The following is a 20,413-nucleotide window of genomic DNA, read 5'->3' as shown; positions in this document are numbered from 1 at the left end:
ACGCAAATCAGGCCAATGGCCGTATTCTTTGGGTGCCCCTGACTTACATAAGAACATAAAAGAAGCCCTGTTGGATCAGGCTAGTGGCCCATCCAGTCCAATACTCTGTGTCACACAGTGGCCGAAACCCAGGGGCCATCAGCAGGTCCTTCAGTGGGGCCAGAATTCCAGAAGCCCTCCCTCCCAAGCACCAAAAAAGACAGCACATCACTCTCTCAGTTTATATCACAAGAAACTCTGGTTAAGTCTATCTTTCAATAATAAACCAACTTCAAGGTTCAAGGCTGGATATTAACATTAGAATCATAGAGTTGGAAGAGTATGTCCAGGGTCATCTAGTCCAGCGGTCCCCAACCCCTGGTACGGGAACCGGTACCAGTCCATCGATCAATTGGTACCGGGCCATGGCTCCTCCTCGTCCTCCTCCCCGGCTGCTGCCTCGGGGGCTGCCCTGCCACTCTGCCGCCGGCTCACTTTTGGTGTTCTTTGGCGGCTGCCATGGCTGGGGCTCACAGTCGGCATGGCACTGCGCAGCTGCTGCTGGCAGTGCCCACCAGCGGGTGGCGAGAAGACAGGGGCACTTGCAGGAAATCAAGTGGAGCCAGGGCCTCAGGCGGCAGCAGCAACATCCCTCGGCAAAAGACTACCCCCTGGGCCTCAGTAAAATTGTCAAGTGTTGACCGGTCCCCAGTGATAAAAAGGTTGGGGACCACTGATCTAGTCCAACCTCCTACCCAATGCAGGAACTCACAACTACTACCATGACCCCAAGTTCATGCCCAAGTGATCCCTCCACCAAAAATCTCCAGAATCCAGCCTGGCCCGGGGAAAATTCACCTACCATCCCACAATGGCCATCAGCAATTCCCTGGGTATGCAAGGAAGGGCCACAAGAGACAAACACTGACACATCCTTTCCTTTGGTGTACTGGTTAGGACTGCGGACCTCTAATCTGGTGATTCTGCACTCCTCCACATGCAGCCAGCTGGGTGACCTTGGGCTCACCACAGTACTGATAAAGCTGTTCTGACTGAGCAGTAATATCCGGGCTCTCTCAGCCTCACCCACCTCACAGGGTGTCTGTTGTCTGGAGAGGAAAGGGAGGGTGAATTTAAACCACTTTGAGACTCCTTTGGGTAAAGAAAAGCAGCATATAAGAACCAACTCTTCTTCTTCCTTATTCCTTCTTCCTTCTTCTTCTCATTCTCATTTTTATTCTTCCTGCCTACCTACTCACAATCTGCCTAAATTCATAAAATCAGCCACAGTTGGCTTTATTCAACCACAGTTTTGAGTCATATCTGAATTGTCTGAACTGCCATGTTAATACAGGAAGCCTCAGTGACTTAAGGGGGTCAGTCTTGGGTGTGGGCATTCATTCAAAGTGCCCACTCAAACAAGAGGGGCCAACAGGAGATTCAAGGAATCATCTCCTCCCCCAGTGGGATTTAATTACCATTCAGATTAGAAGATGGAGAAGATGAAGAGGATTAAGACTAAGAGCAACCCCACTTCTTAATACCCGAAGATGATACTGTTTTTTTTTTTATTCCCATCTTTTCACTTCCCAAAGGAGTCCCAAAGTGGCTTACAAAAGGCCTTTCCATTCCCCTCCTCACAGAAGAGACCCCTTGAGGAAGGTGGGGCTGAGAGAGCACTAAGAGAATTAATGTTGGAGCAGCTCAGAGAGAATGGTGACTGGCCCAAGGTCACCCAGCTGGCTGCACATGGAGTACAGAATCAAACCTGGTTCAGCTAATTAGAGGCTGCCACTCTTACCTGGCTCACAGTTAACTGGCCACCCCAAGCTGGCTCTCAGTTAGCATCCGCCAGCATCTCATCAGAATAGTCCCAAGACCAATTTCTTTTGAAATGAGAAAGAAACAGAACAAACATCCAGATGCATTCTGCTCCATAACCGACAGCACTCCTGCAGCACGTAATACACTAACCAAAACCACTGCGATAGCATCTTCCTACCAATGGCTACAGAGCTGCTCTCATTAAAGGTTCATAGCTGTTTTGCAAATATGTTTCGCCTCCAAGATGCTATTAAATGCTCCTGCCCATTAAGCAAAGCTCATCTTTTCCCCGATGAACTATTTGCACTTGCCTGCCTTCCCTTAAGGACCATCTTCTTGAGAACATTATCATCATTCCCCACATAAATTGATAACGCTTACGTTCGCTAACGCCCATAACCACACCGAAGCAGAACTGGCCTGCAAGTGTGTGGAAACACTATCAGGGGTGGTCAACCTGTGGTCCTCCAGATGTCCATGGACTACAATTCCCATGAGCCCTTGCCAGCGTTTGCTGGCAAACGCTGGCAGGGGCTCCTGGGAATTGTAGTCCATGGACATCTGGAGGACCACAGGTTGACTACCCCTGCAGTAGATGACTGCACTTCCGCTTCACACGCTGGCATTTTGGGGGCATAGTTGGCCAGGGTATGAACAGTCAAAAAGCAGGCTCCATTGAGCTCGCTCTGGATTGCTGCCAGTGGATGTGGACCAGAGCAACACACTCAAGTCTGCACTCCAGACCCTCCCAGCTCTTCAAAGCTGCCCAGGAGGTCTCACTTAGACTATTGGCAGAATGAAAGTCAGTCTGTCGTTTAGGAGGCAGCAGAAGACCTCTCTCTTCCACCAAACCTTTGGTGATCTTAGTGTGCACCGACTGCTTCAGTGACCCCATCCAGCCACCTCATTCTCTGTCGTCTCCTTCATCTTTGGCCCTCGATCGCTCCCAGCATTAGGCTCTTCTCCAGGGAGTCCTTCCTTCTCATGAGGTGGCCAAAGAATTTGAGCTTTATCTGGCCTTCTAAGGAGCAGTCAGGGCTGATCTCCTCTAGGACTGACCGGTTTGTTTGCCTTGCAGTCCAAGGGACTCGTAAGAGTCTTCTCCAGCACCAGAGTTCAAAAGCCTCAATTCTTTGATGCTTGGCCTTCCTTAAGGTCCAACTTTCACAGCCATACATTGCAACTAGGAAGACCATAGCCTTGACTAAACGCACTTTTGTTGGCAGGGCGATGTCTCTGCTTTTTAGGATGCTGTCTAGATTTGCCATAGCTTTCCTCCCCAGGAAAGGGATTTTTATATATTAATGGCTTTATTCCCTGCAAGTCACTTAAACATATTTGAATACAACATGAGTTGCAAGCTGTTTTATTACCTTTTAATGGGGTGTTTTGCTATGGAATCTTTTTATGCCGCTGTTTTATTGTGTTTACTTGGTGGCTGACAAAACCTCTCTCTTAAAAACCAATCAATCAAGATTACGGGGGCGGAGGGGGGCACAGATGGTGATGGTGCCTGGCAGGACTGTCCAATGACTATGTTGGGAAGAACTCGGAAGAGGCAGAAAATGTCTCGTTTTGAGAGGTCAGGCTGAAGGACCGGATTCCTGTCCACAAATAACATACAATCACACTTGGCGATGATCTGTACTATTAATGTTGAAGTGTCCTTTTTGCCCCAAGGACATCTGAGAGCCTAGGTAAAGGTAAAGGTATCCCCTGTGCAAGCACCAAGTCACGTCTGACCCTTGGGGCGGCGCCCTCCAGCGTTTTCATGGCAGGCTCAATACGGGGTGGTTTGCCAGTGCCTTCCCCAGTCATTACCGTTTACCCCCCAGCAAGCTGGGTACTCATTTTACCGACCTCAGAAGGATGGAAGGCTGAGTCAACCTTGAGCCGGCTGCTGGGATCGAACTCCCAGCCTCATGGGCAGAGCTTTCAGACTGCATGTCTGCTGCCTTACCACTCTGCGCCACAAGAGGCTCATACTGAGAGCCTACAAAGCTGCAAAACCCTCTGACCACACAACAAACACAGAAACAAAAAAGGAGAACAAAAGACACCAATTACAGGGCAGCAATATAAAACCACCACCTCAACAAGCGCATGGGCGGTGGGATGCAGAGGAGTGTTCGGCCATCTGACTGGTTTACTGACTGCCTAACACCCACCAGATGCCTTGCCAAAGCTCTCAGAGCCAGTGGCTGCCTGGGCCTTGCAGTTCCCCAGGTTGATTGTCCTGGGGACTTGAATGTTCCTGTGGAAAAACGGGCTCCCAGCAGGACTCAGACCTCTCGTATCAGCCATGGCAATGCTGGCATTCAAGCCAGGAGCCTGAAGGTTGAGCAACAAATATCAATATTTATTATTAAGAGCAATATTTATTATTAGCGTGTGCTATGGGCCCCACGCTTTCCGGGGCCCCATGCAGTGCCTTCCCCCAGGCCCATTTACTTCCCAGTATCGAGAGGCCCCAAGTTGGCCACCCGCATGCCAGATGCCTTCCTTGGTGCTAAATGCCTCTCTTATGGCTTGGGAAGCAGCTTGGAGGTCTCTTCATGGGCAGTTTCTTCCTTCGGGTGCTGCTGTCTCGCCTTGCTTCCAGTAGTAACTAATGGCTACATGGCATCTAGGAAGTAGGGACTGAACGCAAATAGTATGCTCAAGTGCTGGGAGGGGGCAGCAGGACAAACGCCCCCTCCTCCACATTTGTTATTACTTCCCTCTGAAGCAGCAAAAGAATGGAAGGGTTTAGCTTCATTCACAGCAGATTTGATGGCAAATCTCAAAATGAATCCTTTTTTTCCCCTCTATCTTAGCGATCCCTAACCTGTGGGCTGTGGACCACATGTGGTCCTTCGACTAATTGGAGGTGGGCCGCGAAGGATGCCTTCCCCCCCCCGGCCCTTTACTTCATCCCCCCCCCCCCCCGGCCCTTTACAACACACTTTGGGTGTCATTGTCTCCTATCACTCCCAGATGGGACTATCTCGTTGCAGAGAAACAAGCTCAGGGTTCCCATTGATTTGTCATTGTCATGAGTTAACATTTCCATGAAAATAAAATGTTCCTTATGTTCATTGTTGTGGCGTGTCTGTATCTTATTTTGAAGGGATGTTTAAACATGACCATAGTGATCAGAGAGCGTTAGGGCAGTGGTTGAGAGTAGAGGAGTAAACTACCCCCCCCCCCACTGGGCCTCAGTAAAATTGTCAAGCGTTGAGTGGTCCCCGGTCATAAAAAGGTTGGGGACCACTGCTCTATCTGACAAAGTGTGCAGGCACATGAAAGCTTCTAACTAGAATAAATTGTTCCTCTTAAAGGTGCTACTGGGCTCAATGTTTCTTTGGCCCAGCTTGTTCTGCCGCATGGCTCTATGTTGAAGGATGCCATGCAATCCTAAGCATGTTTACCTGCACGTTCAGTGGTGCCTGTGGGTAGGGTTGTTCGTCTTCAAGACATAAGTGGATTGACCGTACAAGAAATGACTACAGCCAGAGCTGGGTGGTAGGCATTTGTTCATAAAATCACCGTAAGTCAGAAATAACTTGAGGGAACCTATCAACAACTAAGAAGGGACCAGGCCCTGGCTCTGATGCTACGGGCTCCACATAGCCTTCATCCGGACCTGGATGTGACCTGTCTAGGGAGGCCCAGGTCACAAACGTCATTTGCCTGGCCATTACCATCTCTCCCAGGCACGGCAACTATTTTAATATTCTTAACTTCGGTTACAGTCCTCAACTGTAGTGTAGTGACTACTAGGGTGGACCATGAATCCTTGAACAAATAAAATTAAAAAAAACAAAACTATCTTTGGGCAGCAAAAAGCTCAAGCAAAGCAAACCATATTTGCTGGGGAATTAAGCACTAACAAAGAGGGAGCCAGGGGGACATCACCTGGGAGGGAGATTGACCAGCTTGGCCGAGCCACACAGATATAAGGGCACTCAAAGTAGGACTTCCATGGATGATCCCAATGGAGGGGGATGTTCAACTACAGTTCAGACCAGGGGTAGTCAAACTGCAGCCCTCCAGATGTCCATGGACTACAATTCCCAGGAGCCCCTGCCAGCATTCGCTGGCAGGGGCTCCTGGGAATTGTAGTCCATGGACATCTGGAGGGCCGCAGTTTGACTACCCCTGGTTCAGACTATAGAGGGCTCTAAGCACAGCAACATGGAATGATGAAGATCTCTGAGCAACAGAGAAAGGTGCTCACTGGGTTTACTCCCAGTTATCTACATGCAAACGTGTATTTAAAAAAAAAAATGTTACAAGCTGGGTAAAAGTAGCCGGATCACCCTTTTCATTTGGCAGGTTGATTAGGAAAGATGCGATCTTACACCACCCGTTTGATTTGGACACCATCCGCATCAGTCATCCACCAACTCTGACAACTGGGAATCTACGGACCCACAAAGACAGTTTCTATCTCATCTAGATTTATCATCAACTTATTACCTCTATCCATCCCACTGATGTCTTGACATTCCTACAACTCCATCTGCTTTGTCTACCATGACACATGCCAGACAGCCCTTCAGGGGAAGCCCTTGAAATACTGCGTACATTGGAGCTTCTAAAAAACAAACTACTCAAGTCACTGTAGGGCAGACTCTCCTGTGATACAAAGTATTTCCTGAGAATCATCTTGACTCCAGAACCCCGCGTTAGGGCTCTCTTTTTGCTGTCGTAAGCCACAGGATTCACTATGCAAAAGCATCTTTGTCCTAAACATTGCCATTTTCACAACAGAGGTGACATAGAAAGTATACCAAAACAATACTACACAAGCCAAAGAAAGAGAAGAGGATCTAAAGCACAGCCAACCAGATCCCTTGCAACTCATTCATGCTGAAGATCACCAGCTCCTCCTAGCCTCTTCAGCAACAGCAAGGCCTCTAGAAGGATGCTGGGAGACAGCCTGAAGACCCCTCCCAAGTTAGAGCCAGTCCACACTGCGGGGGAAAGGCCAGGGGGCTGCCAAGGGCAGCCTCCGGGGCTCTGATCCCCATGAATCCACAGGCCTACAAAGGTTTAGTGTTCTGAGGTCTTTTTGGTGCTTTGTGAAAGGTCAGATGATTTATTTTTCCATTTCAGGCTCCGCGGTGTGCAATGGATAACGACAGAAGCACATGCTTTGGAGGGGAGTCAAGATTACAGTGTGATTCTTTCATTATTTTTTTTTATTATTCAGATGAAAGCCAAGTTCTAACAGTCTTCCAGCCGTCCAAATTCTGAAGACTTCCAGATAACATCTCCCACTGTAATTTAATTTTATCGCACATCTACACACTTCCTAGGTTGCCCTTCGGTCATCTTCCTACTCAGCGGAAACACCCAAGGCCACACTGACTCACACAGGAGAACTCCGTGGCTTGGTTTCGTTGCAGCTGGGGGGCGGTGTGGGCGGAGGGGGGCAAACCTGCCATCAGATCTGCATTCGGTGTTATTTCCCTGACTATTTGCGAATCCTCCAAGGAGCATTTGGGATTTATATAATGGGATGGGATTGCCGCAGGTCCAAAGAAGTGCTGTTTAACTGTGCAATACCTTAGCTTCTTCCGTGCTCTCTGCCATCATGTATGTGAAGCTGATGTTCACGAGGTCGGTGCCGCTACAGACACACAGGATGCGCCCTTCCAGCTCATTTTCTGTTTTGCCAACCGCTTCAAGAGCAGCTAATATCTTGGGGTCCTGTTAAACACAATGCAGACCTTATTAGTCATCTAGACCTAAAGCAGGATCAAGATTGGGGGGCTGGGGGGTGGGGAGATGTGAGTCTGTCCACAGCACCAGGAAGGAACAAGAGTCCAGGACTGATTCTGCATTCTGCACTTACTTTTGTTTATTCCGTTGTGGATCCTGCTAAATTCAGATCGATTTGAACTCGGATCTTCCTCTATCCTCCATCCCCCCCCCCCCCGCATTGAAACAGAAAAATGTTCTGCACTCGATTAGGGAAGCTCGGAAGAAGGGGGGAGTCAAGTACATCAGGAGCCTCTTTCTTTCTTTTCTTGGGGGAGGACTGGAGACAGCAGAGGAGAAGGGGAAAAAACCAAGAGGCAAATCTCTGCCTAGAGAAGTTAGGGCTTCTGGAGCTTCTGCTGAGAGAAGTTAGCGCTTCCCCTTTAAGGAAAGACTTGCAACATGGGAATGAAGAATCCTTTGAACTGGTGCCCTGGCCAATCAGGGCTTTTCTACAAAGTTGGAGGTTTGAGGCAGCAAGTTAGTTTGGGATAAGTAGAGAGCTGCACCTATACTCATGGCAATTTTTCAAATATTGAGGTTTATATCCACTCCAGGATATCGCGGGGAAAAGGTAGGGTCTCTCCGGATCAATCCTGCTTGTTGCAGAGGGAAAATTTAAATCGGCCAAAATCAAAATGGAAATAGCATTCAGTGGAGACGGCAGGCACTGAATTGACCTGGGATTGGAATAAAAGCTCCGTGCAGATTCAGCCCAGGAACGCCTTCAGAACTAACAGAACTTGTGACAGGGGAGGAGCTTCCGAGAGTCACTGCTCATTTAGTAACTCAGGAAAGCTCCTCCCCTCCCCTCCCCTGCCACAAATTGTGTTAGTCTTGACGATGCTCCTGAACTTTTGCTTTTTTCTCCTGCTGCACACAGACTAACACAGGTACATGAAGAAGCAGGCAGTGACTCAGAGAAGCTCTCCCCTGCCACAAATGTTAGTCTTTCAGGTGCTCCTGGACTCTTGCTCTTTGCTGGAGCCAAAGCAGAAACACACAGTCGGTTTTTCACACATTTAACCTGTAAGCCTCTTTTAATGATGCTTCATATGTTCGTTGAGACATCATTTGCACAAATAAGAAAACGTGTCCTTCGTGACTCACTCACGGATCCAGACAACTGGCCCATGAAAGCAGAGCTACACATTTGAACTGCAATCAATGATTATGTAAGGCTCTTTTCATCCAGCAGGATCCTGATGTGCCAGAGGACAGAGATTACAGTATTAATACCCAGCAAGTTTAATTCTGGGCATAAGCTTTTCTGCGCATGCCTTCTTCTTCCAGAATTAAACTTGCTGGTCTTGAAAGGGGCCAAGGGACTCCACGTTTGTTCTATTGCTTCAGACCAAAATGGCGACATACCTGAATCTATAATAATAATAATCAATAATTTTTTCTCCATCAGCTCTAGGAGGGCGAGATATTCAGCTCAAAGATTGGGAGGGGGAGGTGACATTTCTTTGGAGCAAATGTGCAGCTTATTTCTCTTTCCCAAGATCCCTCTGGCATGACACAGCCATGTTACTGGTAGCATTAAGCTGCACTTCAGGTATCATACAGTTGCACATATGTGCCTCAGGAGGGACTGTTTCAGAAGGAAAATATCTGCTTTGCATGCAGAAGGTCACAGGTTCAATCGCCAGCATCTCTGGGTACAAAGATTAGGTCGTAGGTGATGGGAAAGACCTTGACCCGAGACTCTACTTGGCACACAGAAGTGGTCTCAGCCAAATACCTCTGCATCACCTATGGGAAAGGTTCAGGTAGGGATAGGAAAGAGCTTGATCAGTGAACTCGGGGGCTTCCAGCAAGGGGGAAAGCTGCTCCTGCTGCCCCTGAGAATTCAGCAGCCCAGTAACGGCAGAGCTTGCGTACACAGCCCCTTGCCTGGCAAATGTTTTCGACTGGTGATGTGAGACATTACGTAAGTATATCATGATACTCAAATACCCATCAGGTTCTGTGAATGCTCAGCTTGACTTTTAAAACGCTGAGTCTCCTCCTGATTTCATTGCACAGAGATGCTTTTTTTAGCAGAGGGAGGGAGGGAGGGAGGAAGGAAGGAAGGAAACTGACCAGTCCTCGGAAGGAAGGAAGGAAGGAAGGAAGGAAGGAAGGAAGGAAGGAAGGAAGGAAGGAAGGGAGGGAGGGAGGGAGGGAGGGAGGGAGGGAGGGAGGGAGGGAGGGAGGGAGGGAGGGAGGGAGGGAGAGAGGGTGTGGGGAGGAAGGAAGGAAGGAAGGAAGGAAGGAAGGAAGGAAGGAAGGGAGGGAGGGAGGGAGGGAGGGAGGGAGGGTGTGGGGAGGAAGGAAGGAAGGAAGGAAGGAAGGAAGGAAGGAAGGAAGGAAGGAAGGAAGGAAGGAAGGAAGGAAGGAAGGAAGGAAGGAAGGAAGGAAACTGACCAGTCCTCGGAAGGAAGGAAGGAAGGAAGGAAGGAAGGAAGGAAGGGAGGGAGGGAGGGAGGGAGGGAGGGAGGGAGGGAGGGAGGGGGTGGGGAGGAAGGAAGGAAGGAAACTGACCTCGGAAGGAAGGAAGGAAGGAAGGAAGGAAGGAAGGAAGGAAGGAAGGCAGGAAGGAAGGTAGGAAGGAAGGAAGGAAGGAAGGAAGGAAGGGAGGGAGGGAGGGAGGGAGGGAGGGAGGGAGGGAGGGAGGGAGGGTGTGGGGAGGAAGGAAGGAAGGAAGTTGTGCTTGCAGTTTTCTTGCAGGAAGGATATACTCTCCTGCATCTTTCCCTTTAGTTTATTTGTGGTTGTGAACCTTTTCCTCCCAACTATGGGTTAGATCCAGCACAAAATTTCTCTTTGCACTATGGCTCTTACTCCAGTGGAAATGGAAGGGAAAAAACATGGCAGGCGCTTGCACAAAGTCAAACTTCTGCCATTATCACTTCCTTCCTTCCCTCCTTCCTTTCTTATATTTATATACCGCCCTCCCCTGAGGCTCAGAGCGGTTTACATAAAATGTAGAACAATACAAGGAACTTAATTTTTCCATAACGTACAGATAACCACAACAATAATAGCATTAACATTAATAACTGTAACACTTGCATTTCCATTTACACAAGATCTTGTGCCACCATTTTCTGAGCGCTACAGTATAGAGGGAGGAAAGTGCAAGGAGCTGCTCAAGAGCTTGCACACATGACACTATGCCAAGTCTGTTCCCTTTTCTTGTTCATCCCTGGACTCCAGACTGTGCGCAGCAGGTTTCCTCAATGCACTTCTTCCCTTCTCGGCCTTTTAAATAACTTTAATATATATATTTTTTTTGATCCAACACAATTCATACACAATGGATGCAAAAATTACTTAGACCTTTTTACTTTGGCTAAAAGGGGGGCACAAGAAAACAGTTCAAGAATTCACATTGACGGGTGCTATCCCTCCCCCCCACCAGCAATCCAGAAACAGCAGTCCTCTGATAGCCCCGCCGTCTTTAGACTTCCTGCTCTGCCTTTTGTAAGAATCCCAGTCTCCGCCCCCAATTTCAAGCGTGTTTTAGTGCTTCAAACGATATTGTAAAACGGGCGGCAGACATACCTTTGGTACTGCTCCAAAGCGAATGCTGTTGATAAGGGAACATTCCAGCACTTGCCCTTCCTGGGAAAACACAAACAAAAGAAAGGGCAGGTGGGGTCCATGGCCTGATGTAAGAGGGGCACACCCAAGCAGGAAGCAAGGCAAGGCCACAGCAGGAAGCACAGACACAATCAACACAATGTGCTGCTCGGCCGGTTCAGTGGGGCAAAAGCATTGTCGCTTTTCCCCCCATATCTCCAGAAAGGAAACCAAGCAAGGAATAATTACAAACTGACAAAACATCCACTAACTACAAGCCTGGTTATCTGGATCACACGGGAGATGGTAAAGCACCTGCTATCGCCAGGGCAAGCTCTGAAAACAACGAAGGTGGGCCGCTGTCCCTGCTGTCCGCAGAGGGGCTGCTGCTGGTGCTGCAGGTGGGCGGTGACAGGTAGATGGAAACCCTGCCGGCCCTAGATATCCCCCAGGCCACCCGCAAACTGAACCCACTGGTGCAGTTCTCCATACGTCTACAGCCCATTCAGTAACTCTTGTGTTTACACATCTCTCTGAAACAGGCGTGTTGGCATATGGGGTATTTTCTCCATTCGAGGAGCCTCTACAGCAGTGGTTCTCAACCTGGGGGTCGGTCGGGACCCCTTTGGGGGTTGAATGACCCTTTCACTGGGGTCGCGGCAGGGCAAGCAGCTTGGCCAGGGGGGGCCATCCACACAACAGCCTTGCGGGGTAGATCGAGATCGAGCGTTTGTCTGCCTAGAGCAGTGGAAAAGAGCGAGATGTGCCTGGTGGGACAAGAGGCAGAACTGAACTGAGAAACCCCAGAAAGAAACCAATTCATATACAATCATGAACAATGGATCTTCATGCCATGGGTCAGTTTCGGTTTAATTTCTGTGAAAGAACATGTGCATAATTTTATGGTTGGGGTCTCCACAACATGAGGAACTATATTAAAGGGTCGCGGATTTAGGAAGGTTGAGAGAACCACTGGGATACAGTGAGACGCTAAGTTTTATGAAAATGCCCTTTTTCCAGCTTTTCCAGCTGTGGATTTCCTCTCAAAAATTAAGGCCCTGATCTTTTGGAGTTAAGACTAATAAATAAAATGGCTAAGATGGTGCTCTTGAACAGGTGAGCATGCTTTTCAGACTGGGGTTTGTTCCTGAAATCACAGTCAACGGTACCTTTCCTTCACTTTTCCATGTTAGAAAAAAGCCAAATTCATCCACTTTAAAAAGACAGTTGGGTTCAAACACGGAAGATTCCTGGGGAAAGAGAGACACAAAGTATTCAGCCAGCTAGTCACGAAATAATTTAAAAGGCACAGCGATGACTACATTCTTCAGAAGATATCCTTGAACATTGTAGACGCTCGAACCAGCAGACCCATGCAGCAGATGGAGGTAATCCTCAAAATAAATGAACAACCCAAAGGACAAACCCAACAAACCGGCATGTTATTTTCACAGCACCCAATAGCTTTTTCTCTATTGCGTCACACGGGCTTGGATGCACCAGGGCAACAGTGGGGCCATCGTTCTACTTAATCCCCCGGAATTACACTGGTGGTTTTCACTCTTACCCTGGACCCCCTTCCAATAATCTCCAGATGACAACATGGGGCCAAGCCTCAGAAGGCAGAAGGACCCGTGCACACTGTGAAGAGGGTGGCCGGTCAGCTGGTCCAGCCTCCTCCTCTACTTGCGGCTCCTGATTGGGCCCGAGTTTTTATCCCGGACAGGGCCCGCCCTAACTCCTCCCCACCAGCCCTTACTCCTTTATTCCTCCCACCCCTCCGGAGCGGAGGGAGGTTTAAAGATAATAAAAAGCAGTCGTTCATGCTATAATGTAGGCTGCTATAGAGGTTCCGAGACCCACCCGAGGGCAGCAATCCCAGGGGTGAAAAATCAGCACCAATCGTAGGTCAGATCCTGTTCAGCACTTCTTGAAAAGAGCTTTTAGTCAACGAATGGAAGAGCCTGAATGGCAGCGTTGGCACCTCTCTGCTGGCATCTTGCCCCTGCCACTACTGAAGGGCCTGACTTAAAACCTTTTATTTTATTTTATTATATTCCATTCCATTCCATTCATTCATTCATAAAGGTAAAGGTATCCCCTGTGCAAGCACCGAGTCATGTCTGACCCTTGGGGTGACGCCCTCTAGTGTTTTCTTGGCAGACTCAATACAGGGTGGTTTGCCAGTGCCTTCCCCGGTCATTACCGTTTACCCCCCAGCAAGCTGGGTACTCATTTTACCGACCTCGGAAGGATGGAAGGCTGAGTCGACCTTGAGCCGGCTGCTGAGATCAAACTCCCAACCTCATGGGCAGAGCTTTCAGACAGCATGTCTGCTGCCTTACCACTCTGCGCCACAAGAGGCTCTACTATTCATTCATAATTTGATTTATATCCCACCTCTCTTGACCCGAGCCTTCCGCTGCTGAGCCCAGACATTTTTAACCTGCTCTATTATTGGTAACAATATAATTGGTGTGGAAGGGCTGTTAAGAGCTCCTTGGATCTGCATGCAGGGCGAGACTGGGCAGATTTTTGATAGACTTTATTGTTAATTTGGGGGGGGATTGTTTTTTTATTTTACTGTTCTATTGTGATAGGGCCTTGCACCCATTTTGTTTTGTGAGCCGCCCCGAGCCAACTTGTTGGGAGGAGTGGTATACCAATTAATTAATTGATTGATTGACTGATTGATTGATTAAACAGGTCATCTCGAGGCGGCTTTCAAGCAATATAAGGGGCTGTACCGGATTTGCTAGCGCACACGCAACATTCCCACTTGACAAATACTCTTGCCCTGTCCCTCTGGTTTTGGGATTTCAACCACTGAGTAAAAATAAATGCCTGACCCAGGTGGGACGCATATATAAGTGGGGGGAAAGGGAGGGAATGCTGGGGCCTGCACCATGCGGAGCCTGAAAGCATCTGTCCCGTCAGGATGCAGGTTGTCACCGAAGGGGTCGTGGCACAACCTCTTAAACTCTATGGGCAGCCTATGCCTCACCAGGGGCACAACGACTGCAGAGCACGACAGAGCCCAGTTCCTTGGCATTTGCACTCCGCAGGCTGGGAGGCTGCAGGGAATGGGAGTCTAGTCCGGCCTTCCTACACTGTCCTCACGGTAACAGCTTTGGTTGCTTGGCCCAGTCGAGAAAAAAGAGCTGGAGAGGTCTCGCATTCCCTAAAAAGAGCTCTGCATGGTCTCTGCATGCCTACAAGAAGAGGAAACAGCATTCCCATAAGGGAAACACACCACCGGAAACAGGGCCGGTCACTGCAGAGCAAAACGTCATTATGGATGGACTGGCTTGCAAATAATGAACATTTAGCAAGACTGACTTTCTGAGCTTACTTTCTGCTGATGCAACTATTAGGGATAGAATCTCTTAGCTGCCTGGGTAGGCCGGGATTTTCAGAACTACTTTCTCTTCGTTTCATGAGATTAGAGGCTGAAGTCAAGTATTACGGAAGGGATTTATTGAGACTAATTTTCTTTTAATTTGTCTCTTGCTCATCTTGTTAAATGGACCCCTTGGTTAATCTATCAAGGGCCAGGCAGATTAAGCCAGAGGTTTGGTTTATGTAAACACTGTTAAAGCATCAAACAAGACTGCCATGAGAAGTGGTGATGGCTTTCATCACAGACAGCTTCAAGGGGATGGAGCAGAGGTCATAGAATCAAAGAATTGGAGGGGATCTTCATGGTCATCTAGTCCAACCCGCCCGCACAATGCAGGAACTCACAACTACTTGCCAGCCCACGATGACCTCAATTTCATGCCCATGTGAGTCCCCCTCCAACAAAAATCTCCAGAATCTAGCCTGGCCTGGAGGAAATTCACCTACCATCCCATAGTGGCACTCAGCAATTCCCTGGGTATGCAAGGCAAGGCCACAAGAGAAAGACAATGACATATCCCTGCCCACCCATTCACAATCTGCTTAAGTTCATAAAATCAACATTTTTGTCAGATGACTATCTAGTCCCTGCTTAAGAAATTCCAAAGAAGGAGAACTCACTGCCTCCTGAGGAAGCATGTTCCACTGAGGAACCGCTCTAACTGTCAGGAAGTTCTTCCGGATGTTTAGCTGAAAATACTTTTGAATGAATTTCAATCCATTGGTTCTGGTCTACCCCTCTGTGGCAACAGAAAAGAACTCTGCTCCATCTTCTATAAGACAGCCCTTCAAGTATTTGAAGATGGTTATCACGATTCTCTAGCATCTGCTTAAAAACTTCCAAAGAAAGAGAACCCACCACCTCATGAGGAAACCTTTTCCACTAAGGAAAACCCCTGTCAGGAACTTCTTCCAGATGTTTAGGTAAAAATTCTTTTGAATTAATTTCAACCCATTGGTTCTGATCCAATCCTCTGGGGCTACACAAAACAACTCTGCTCCATCTTATATATGGCAGCCCCTCAAAAGAAGATGGTTATCATATCACCTCTTAGTCGCTTTCTCTCCAGGCTAAACAGACCAAGCTCCCTCTGCCTTTCCTCATACAACGGTCTCCAAACCCCTCACCACCTTTGTAGCCCTCCTCTGGACAAGCTCCGGTTTCTCTACATCTTTCTTTAGCTGTCGTGCCCAAAACTGAACACAGTACTCCAAGTGAGGTCTAACCAGAGCGGAGTAAAGACCACCTTACATGATCTGGACTCCATACTTCTTTTAATACAGCCCAAAATCCTGTTTGGCTTTTTAGTTACTGAGTCACACTGCTGACTCATGTTCAGTGTCTGGTTTACTAAGACTCCCAGATCCTTTTCACACGTACGACTGCCAAGATTTCATTTGTTTGACAACAAAGCTGTGTAGCAACAAGGCAGTGGTGCCAAAGATCATTTTCCATGGATGGAAGGCACATCTGCTAGTGCCCTGAGATGTTGCTTCTGGGGGCACCATGAAGAAGAACAGCTTGGATGGTTGTATCCTGCTTTTTACTATCTGAAGAAGCCTCAAAGTGGCTAACAATCACCTTCCTCTCCACACAACATATACTCTAGCTTAGGGGTAGGCAAACTGTGGCCCTCCAGATGTCCATGGACTACAATTCCCATGAGAATTTTAGTCATGGGAATTGTAGTCCATGGACATCTGGAGGACCACAGTTTGCCTACCCCTGTTCTAACTCTTACTGCATCAAGGATCAAGGTGGGTGCATGGGTGGACAGACAGACAGACAAGCCCATATTAGTTGCAGGCAACATCAAGCAAAACACCTTACCTCTTCATATCTGTCAAATATGGCACCCTCCTGAAGAAACGAGAGAACTGGCTTCTGCCAGTTGAATTCGTATGGTTTTGCCATTATCTTTTAAAAACCCTGAAACAAAGCCAGTAAGAGAAATTAGCATTTAAACCTTACAGCTTAGTGGGTCCACACATGAATTATTTATTTAATTCATAGACACTCTGCCTACTCCCCAATTCAGCTTCCATTTTGCACGCCAAAAGTCCCAGGTTCAATGCCCATCATTTCCCGCCAAAAGGATCAGTGGAAGATAAAAGCCTAAGACCCCGGAGATCACCTGCCAGTCTGAATTGGCAATGCTGACTTTGATGGACCCAGAGGTTTGATTCAGTATAAGATTGAGTGGTTAAGAGTGGCAGCTCCTAATACAGAGAACTGGATTTGACTCCCCACTCCAATCCAGGGTTCAGGGTGTTCTAGAGCCAAACCCCAAACCAAAGCAGAAGACCTGAAACAAACTACCCGCAGTCAATTTTCGTCCAGAAGGAAAAATTAGAAGTGGCTGGGGTGAGGGGGGATAAATCAATCAGTGAAATGGCTGACAGCCATTTAAACCTTACAGCTTAGTGGGTCTACACATATTTATGAAAGGAACTGATAAAATAGCTACCAGTAAACTCCCCCTGATGAAGCTGTACACAAAACACAGAGAGGTTATTCAACCAATAAAGATCCCTTTTCTTTTGCACCATTTCTTTCTTTTTATTTTGCCTTGGTGCCGCCCCCGTTTCTTTCCATTATGTGGCTGTCAGCCATTTTCTGTGGTCTGTTTCACTTCTCCTTGGTTTGAAGTGGGGGGGGGGGAGCTAAGTGAATGGTTTAAATGGCTCATAGCCATTTCAACCTAACAGTTGATGGGCAGACAACTCTGCTCAGCTGAACTAGACAAAAGAGTAGGGAATGTTTGGGGAAGGCACCTCCCATGAACATGGTGGCCACAAACCAGGCCAGATTCATGATGAATTTTGGCTCATGAATCAGTTTGTGCCTATTCCTCTTTGAGATTCCCTTTTGATAGTGAAAGGTAGGGTATAAAACCCCTTCTTCCTGTGTACATAATTCTCTATTCTATCTTCCCAAGAAGGGTAGGTGAATTTCCTCCAGGCCAGGCTGAATTATGAGATTATTGGTGGGGGGATCATTTGGCCATGAAATTGGAGGTCACTGTGGGTAGGCAGGTAGTTGTTGAGTTCCAGCATTGTGCATTGGGTTGGACTAGATGACCCTGGACATACCCTTCCAACTCTATGATTCTATGATTCTAAGATCCCTGTGAGGCGGGCCAGGCAGAGAGTGTGTGACTGGCCCAAGATCAGCCAGTGTGCTTCCATTACATAAAAGGAGATTTGAAAAATTGTCTCCCAGATACTGGTTGGACATTCTGAACTACTACGCCACAGTGCATCTTATCCCCCTCATTTCTTTGTATTGGGAGAGGAAACTACAGAGTTTCACAATTGTAATCCGTATATAGATGCCCTCTCAAGAGCAGAAAGAAGAGGAGGAGGAGGAGGAGGAGGAAAGAAGGCATTCTAATAAGATATCATTCTAACCATGCCTTTTGAAATCACTTCATCAGACAGCAAATCAGATAAGGGCAGTGAAGACCCAAAGGTGAGGAGCCATGGGATCAATGGCAAAGCAAACACTTCCGCATGCTACTACAGCCCTGTTCTCTGGGCAGGGGAGCACTGTTTGAGGCCTTCCCCACTGGGATTGACCATGCTTGGTCCGGTCTGACTCTCTTATAAGGTGGCAGCTTCTTGTGTTTTCTGTTCAGTGCAGAACTAGCAAACTTTGTATAGCTTTTTGCCCTGGAACAAAACCGTTGGGAAACCCCAGCCCTCAAGAAACCCCAGAAGTGGCACAATCGTACAAGATATGGCTGGGAAGCATAGATGTGTGCACACCCCTTCCCACCCCCTACAGAGCCATCATTGGCCATTTGGGGAGGGGGAGCACGTCAGCCCGACCATATGTGGCCATGTCACTCAATCAATGTTTAACAAATTTTAAAAAAATATTAAAAATTAACTAACTCCCACTCATTCAGGAAACCCTGTTTGAGAAAGCCTGATCTATATTCTGGCTCACTTCCTGCACTGTCTTTAGCGGCCCCTGGGATATCAAGGTTAGTATTTTCTACTCTAACTGCAGGGGCCCGGGGTCTCAGGCTGAAGCCTTTCATATGGCCTATGACCTGATCCTACTGGGGTTTGGGGGATTGAACCTGGGACTTTCTGCATGTCAAGCAGATGCTCTGCCACTGAGCCACAGAAACAACTAATTAGGTTACAATTTAGTCATCAATTATTCCACATAAGGAAAGTATCATTGATTTTTTAAAAACATTGCCACGAAGTCACAACTGACTTATGGTGACCCCCTCAAGGGGGTTTTCAATGCCAGAGACTAACAGAGGTCATTTGCCTCCCTCTGCATAGCGCCCCCGGACTTCCTCAGGGGTCCCTCATCCAAGTCCTGTTTAGCTTCCGAGATCAGACGAGATTGCATCAGTCAACCAGGTCAGGAAAGTAACATCATTACACAATTTGACATTTATCTCATATAGAAAGGAAGCAGAGTCAGCTATACAAGAGCCCAAATTTAAATATGTTCCGTACACGAACATGAAAATCCTCAAGCAACATCAAACAATATTTACTCTTAATTTTTGAGAAGGGCAGAAATCAAAGATTATTTTCTAAGAAAATATACGTGGCTAGAAGCCATGGTTACCTATGGATTCTTCAAGCATCCATACTTCAAGAAATCAAAGATTATTTTCTAAGAAAATATATGTGGCTAGAAGCCATGGATACCTATGGATTCATACTTCAGGAAATCAAAGATTATTTTCTAAGAAAATATACATGGCTAGAAGCCATGGATACCTACAGATTCTTCAAAAATCCATACTTCAAGAAATCAGATTATTTTCTAAGACAATATACATGGCTAGAAGCCATGGATACCTATGGATACCTCAAGAATCCCCAGAAGCCATACATAATGTTATGAACTGATATGTGCTGATAAGTTTTGACAGCAAGCTGGTGAGAGATTCTGTACTGGCAAAGAATCACTCTGAAACAATCAAAATTAAAGATGCAAACAGGGTGAACAACAAAATACAACAATTATGTGAGAAAAGTTGCTAGACTATACCATATTTTAAAAGACATTAAAAATTAACAGTATCTTCTCTATTTCAGTCAATCACGCTTGACTGCGTCGGCAGTCAGCAAATTGCACTACCAAAAGGGGGAAAGCCGAAGGATTATGTTTTTATTTCCCTCCTCATCTCCCACAGAATTTAAACTTGTCCTTTTGTGGTTTGAGAAAAGATTAGGAATAGAATTAAGGCTTGACATTTTAACTGAAGACATTGGAAGCTCCGTTCCCCCCCTCCCCCCCACCCCCACACCCTGGAAATGAATATAGACATGGCAGGTCACTTTAAGCAAGCGCATGACCTTCCTAAAATTACGACTTAAATCAGAAGTTAGAAAAGGCGTTTTCTGTGCTGTGGAGACAAGCACTGAATACAAATGCATGACACTGCCTCCTAATGAAAAATATTTCAGAAAAAAAATAAAGAAGGGCAATGGAAATTATTGACATTTGAGTGCTCTCTCTTGTTTTAATGTCAAGCAATTAATTTTGAAAATAGATACACTAGCAAACAACTACAACTAAACAAGAACTCTAGCGTAACCCTTGTTTCTCTTCCCCATGCCTTGACATCTGCAAAACTCCTTGGGGATAGCCTCATCCATGCCTCAGGCATTAACTAGGCCCAGATCTTCAATTATTGCATATTTTTAGAAGCTCAGGATCAGATTTCTGAACCACCTTTTAATAATCTCTGGTATGATGAAGTATTAGATAAACACGGACTTTATTAAAGTAGCATACAACTTAGTATTAGTTTATTCTAGCACTGCAGAGGGCTTTAATTAATGTTTATATTTATGAAAGTAAACTCAAGGAACAAATAGCAAACTAGAAATTTGGAAGATTAAGAATGGGATTTCT

At 47.0% G+C, this 20,413-nt stretch overlaps 1 protein-coding gene across 4 annotated transcripts in view; it reads right to left on the bottom strand.

Annotated features, from left to right (window-relative positions):
- The window catches only part of PLCB4 (phospholipase C beta 4), a 199,538-nt gene that overhangs the window by 106,214 nt on the left and 72,911 nt on the right, over nt 1–20,413 (bottom strand). For all 4 annotated transcript variants that reach the window (XM_077314657.1, XM_077314638.1, XM_077314629.1 and 1 more), the window contains 4 exons: nt 16,349–16,447; nt 12,288–12,368; nt 11,101–11,160; nt 7,357–7,500 (listed from right to left, as the gene is read on the bottom strand). In XM_077314657.1, the coding sequence (XP_077170772.1) occupies nt 7,357–7,500; nt 11,101–11,160; nt 12,288–12,368; nt 16,349–16,432 (369 nt within the window). In that variant the 5' untranslated portion in view covers nt 16,433–16,447. The remainder of the gene's footprint in view (nt 1–7,356; nt 7,501–11,100; nt 11,161–12,287; nt 12,369–16,348; nt 16,448–20,413) is intronic.

The sequence above is a fragment of the Paroedura picta genome, chromosome 1 (assembly GCF_049243985.1).
Source record: "Paroedura picta isolate Pp20150507F chromosome 1, Ppicta_v3.0, whole genome shotgun sequence".
In the NCBI taxonomy this organism is placed as follows: Eukaryota; Metazoa; Chordata; class Lepidosauria; order Squamata; family Gekkonidae; genus Paroedura; species Paroedura picta.
This window is presented reverse-complemented; position numbering and strand designations above follow the sequence as displayed.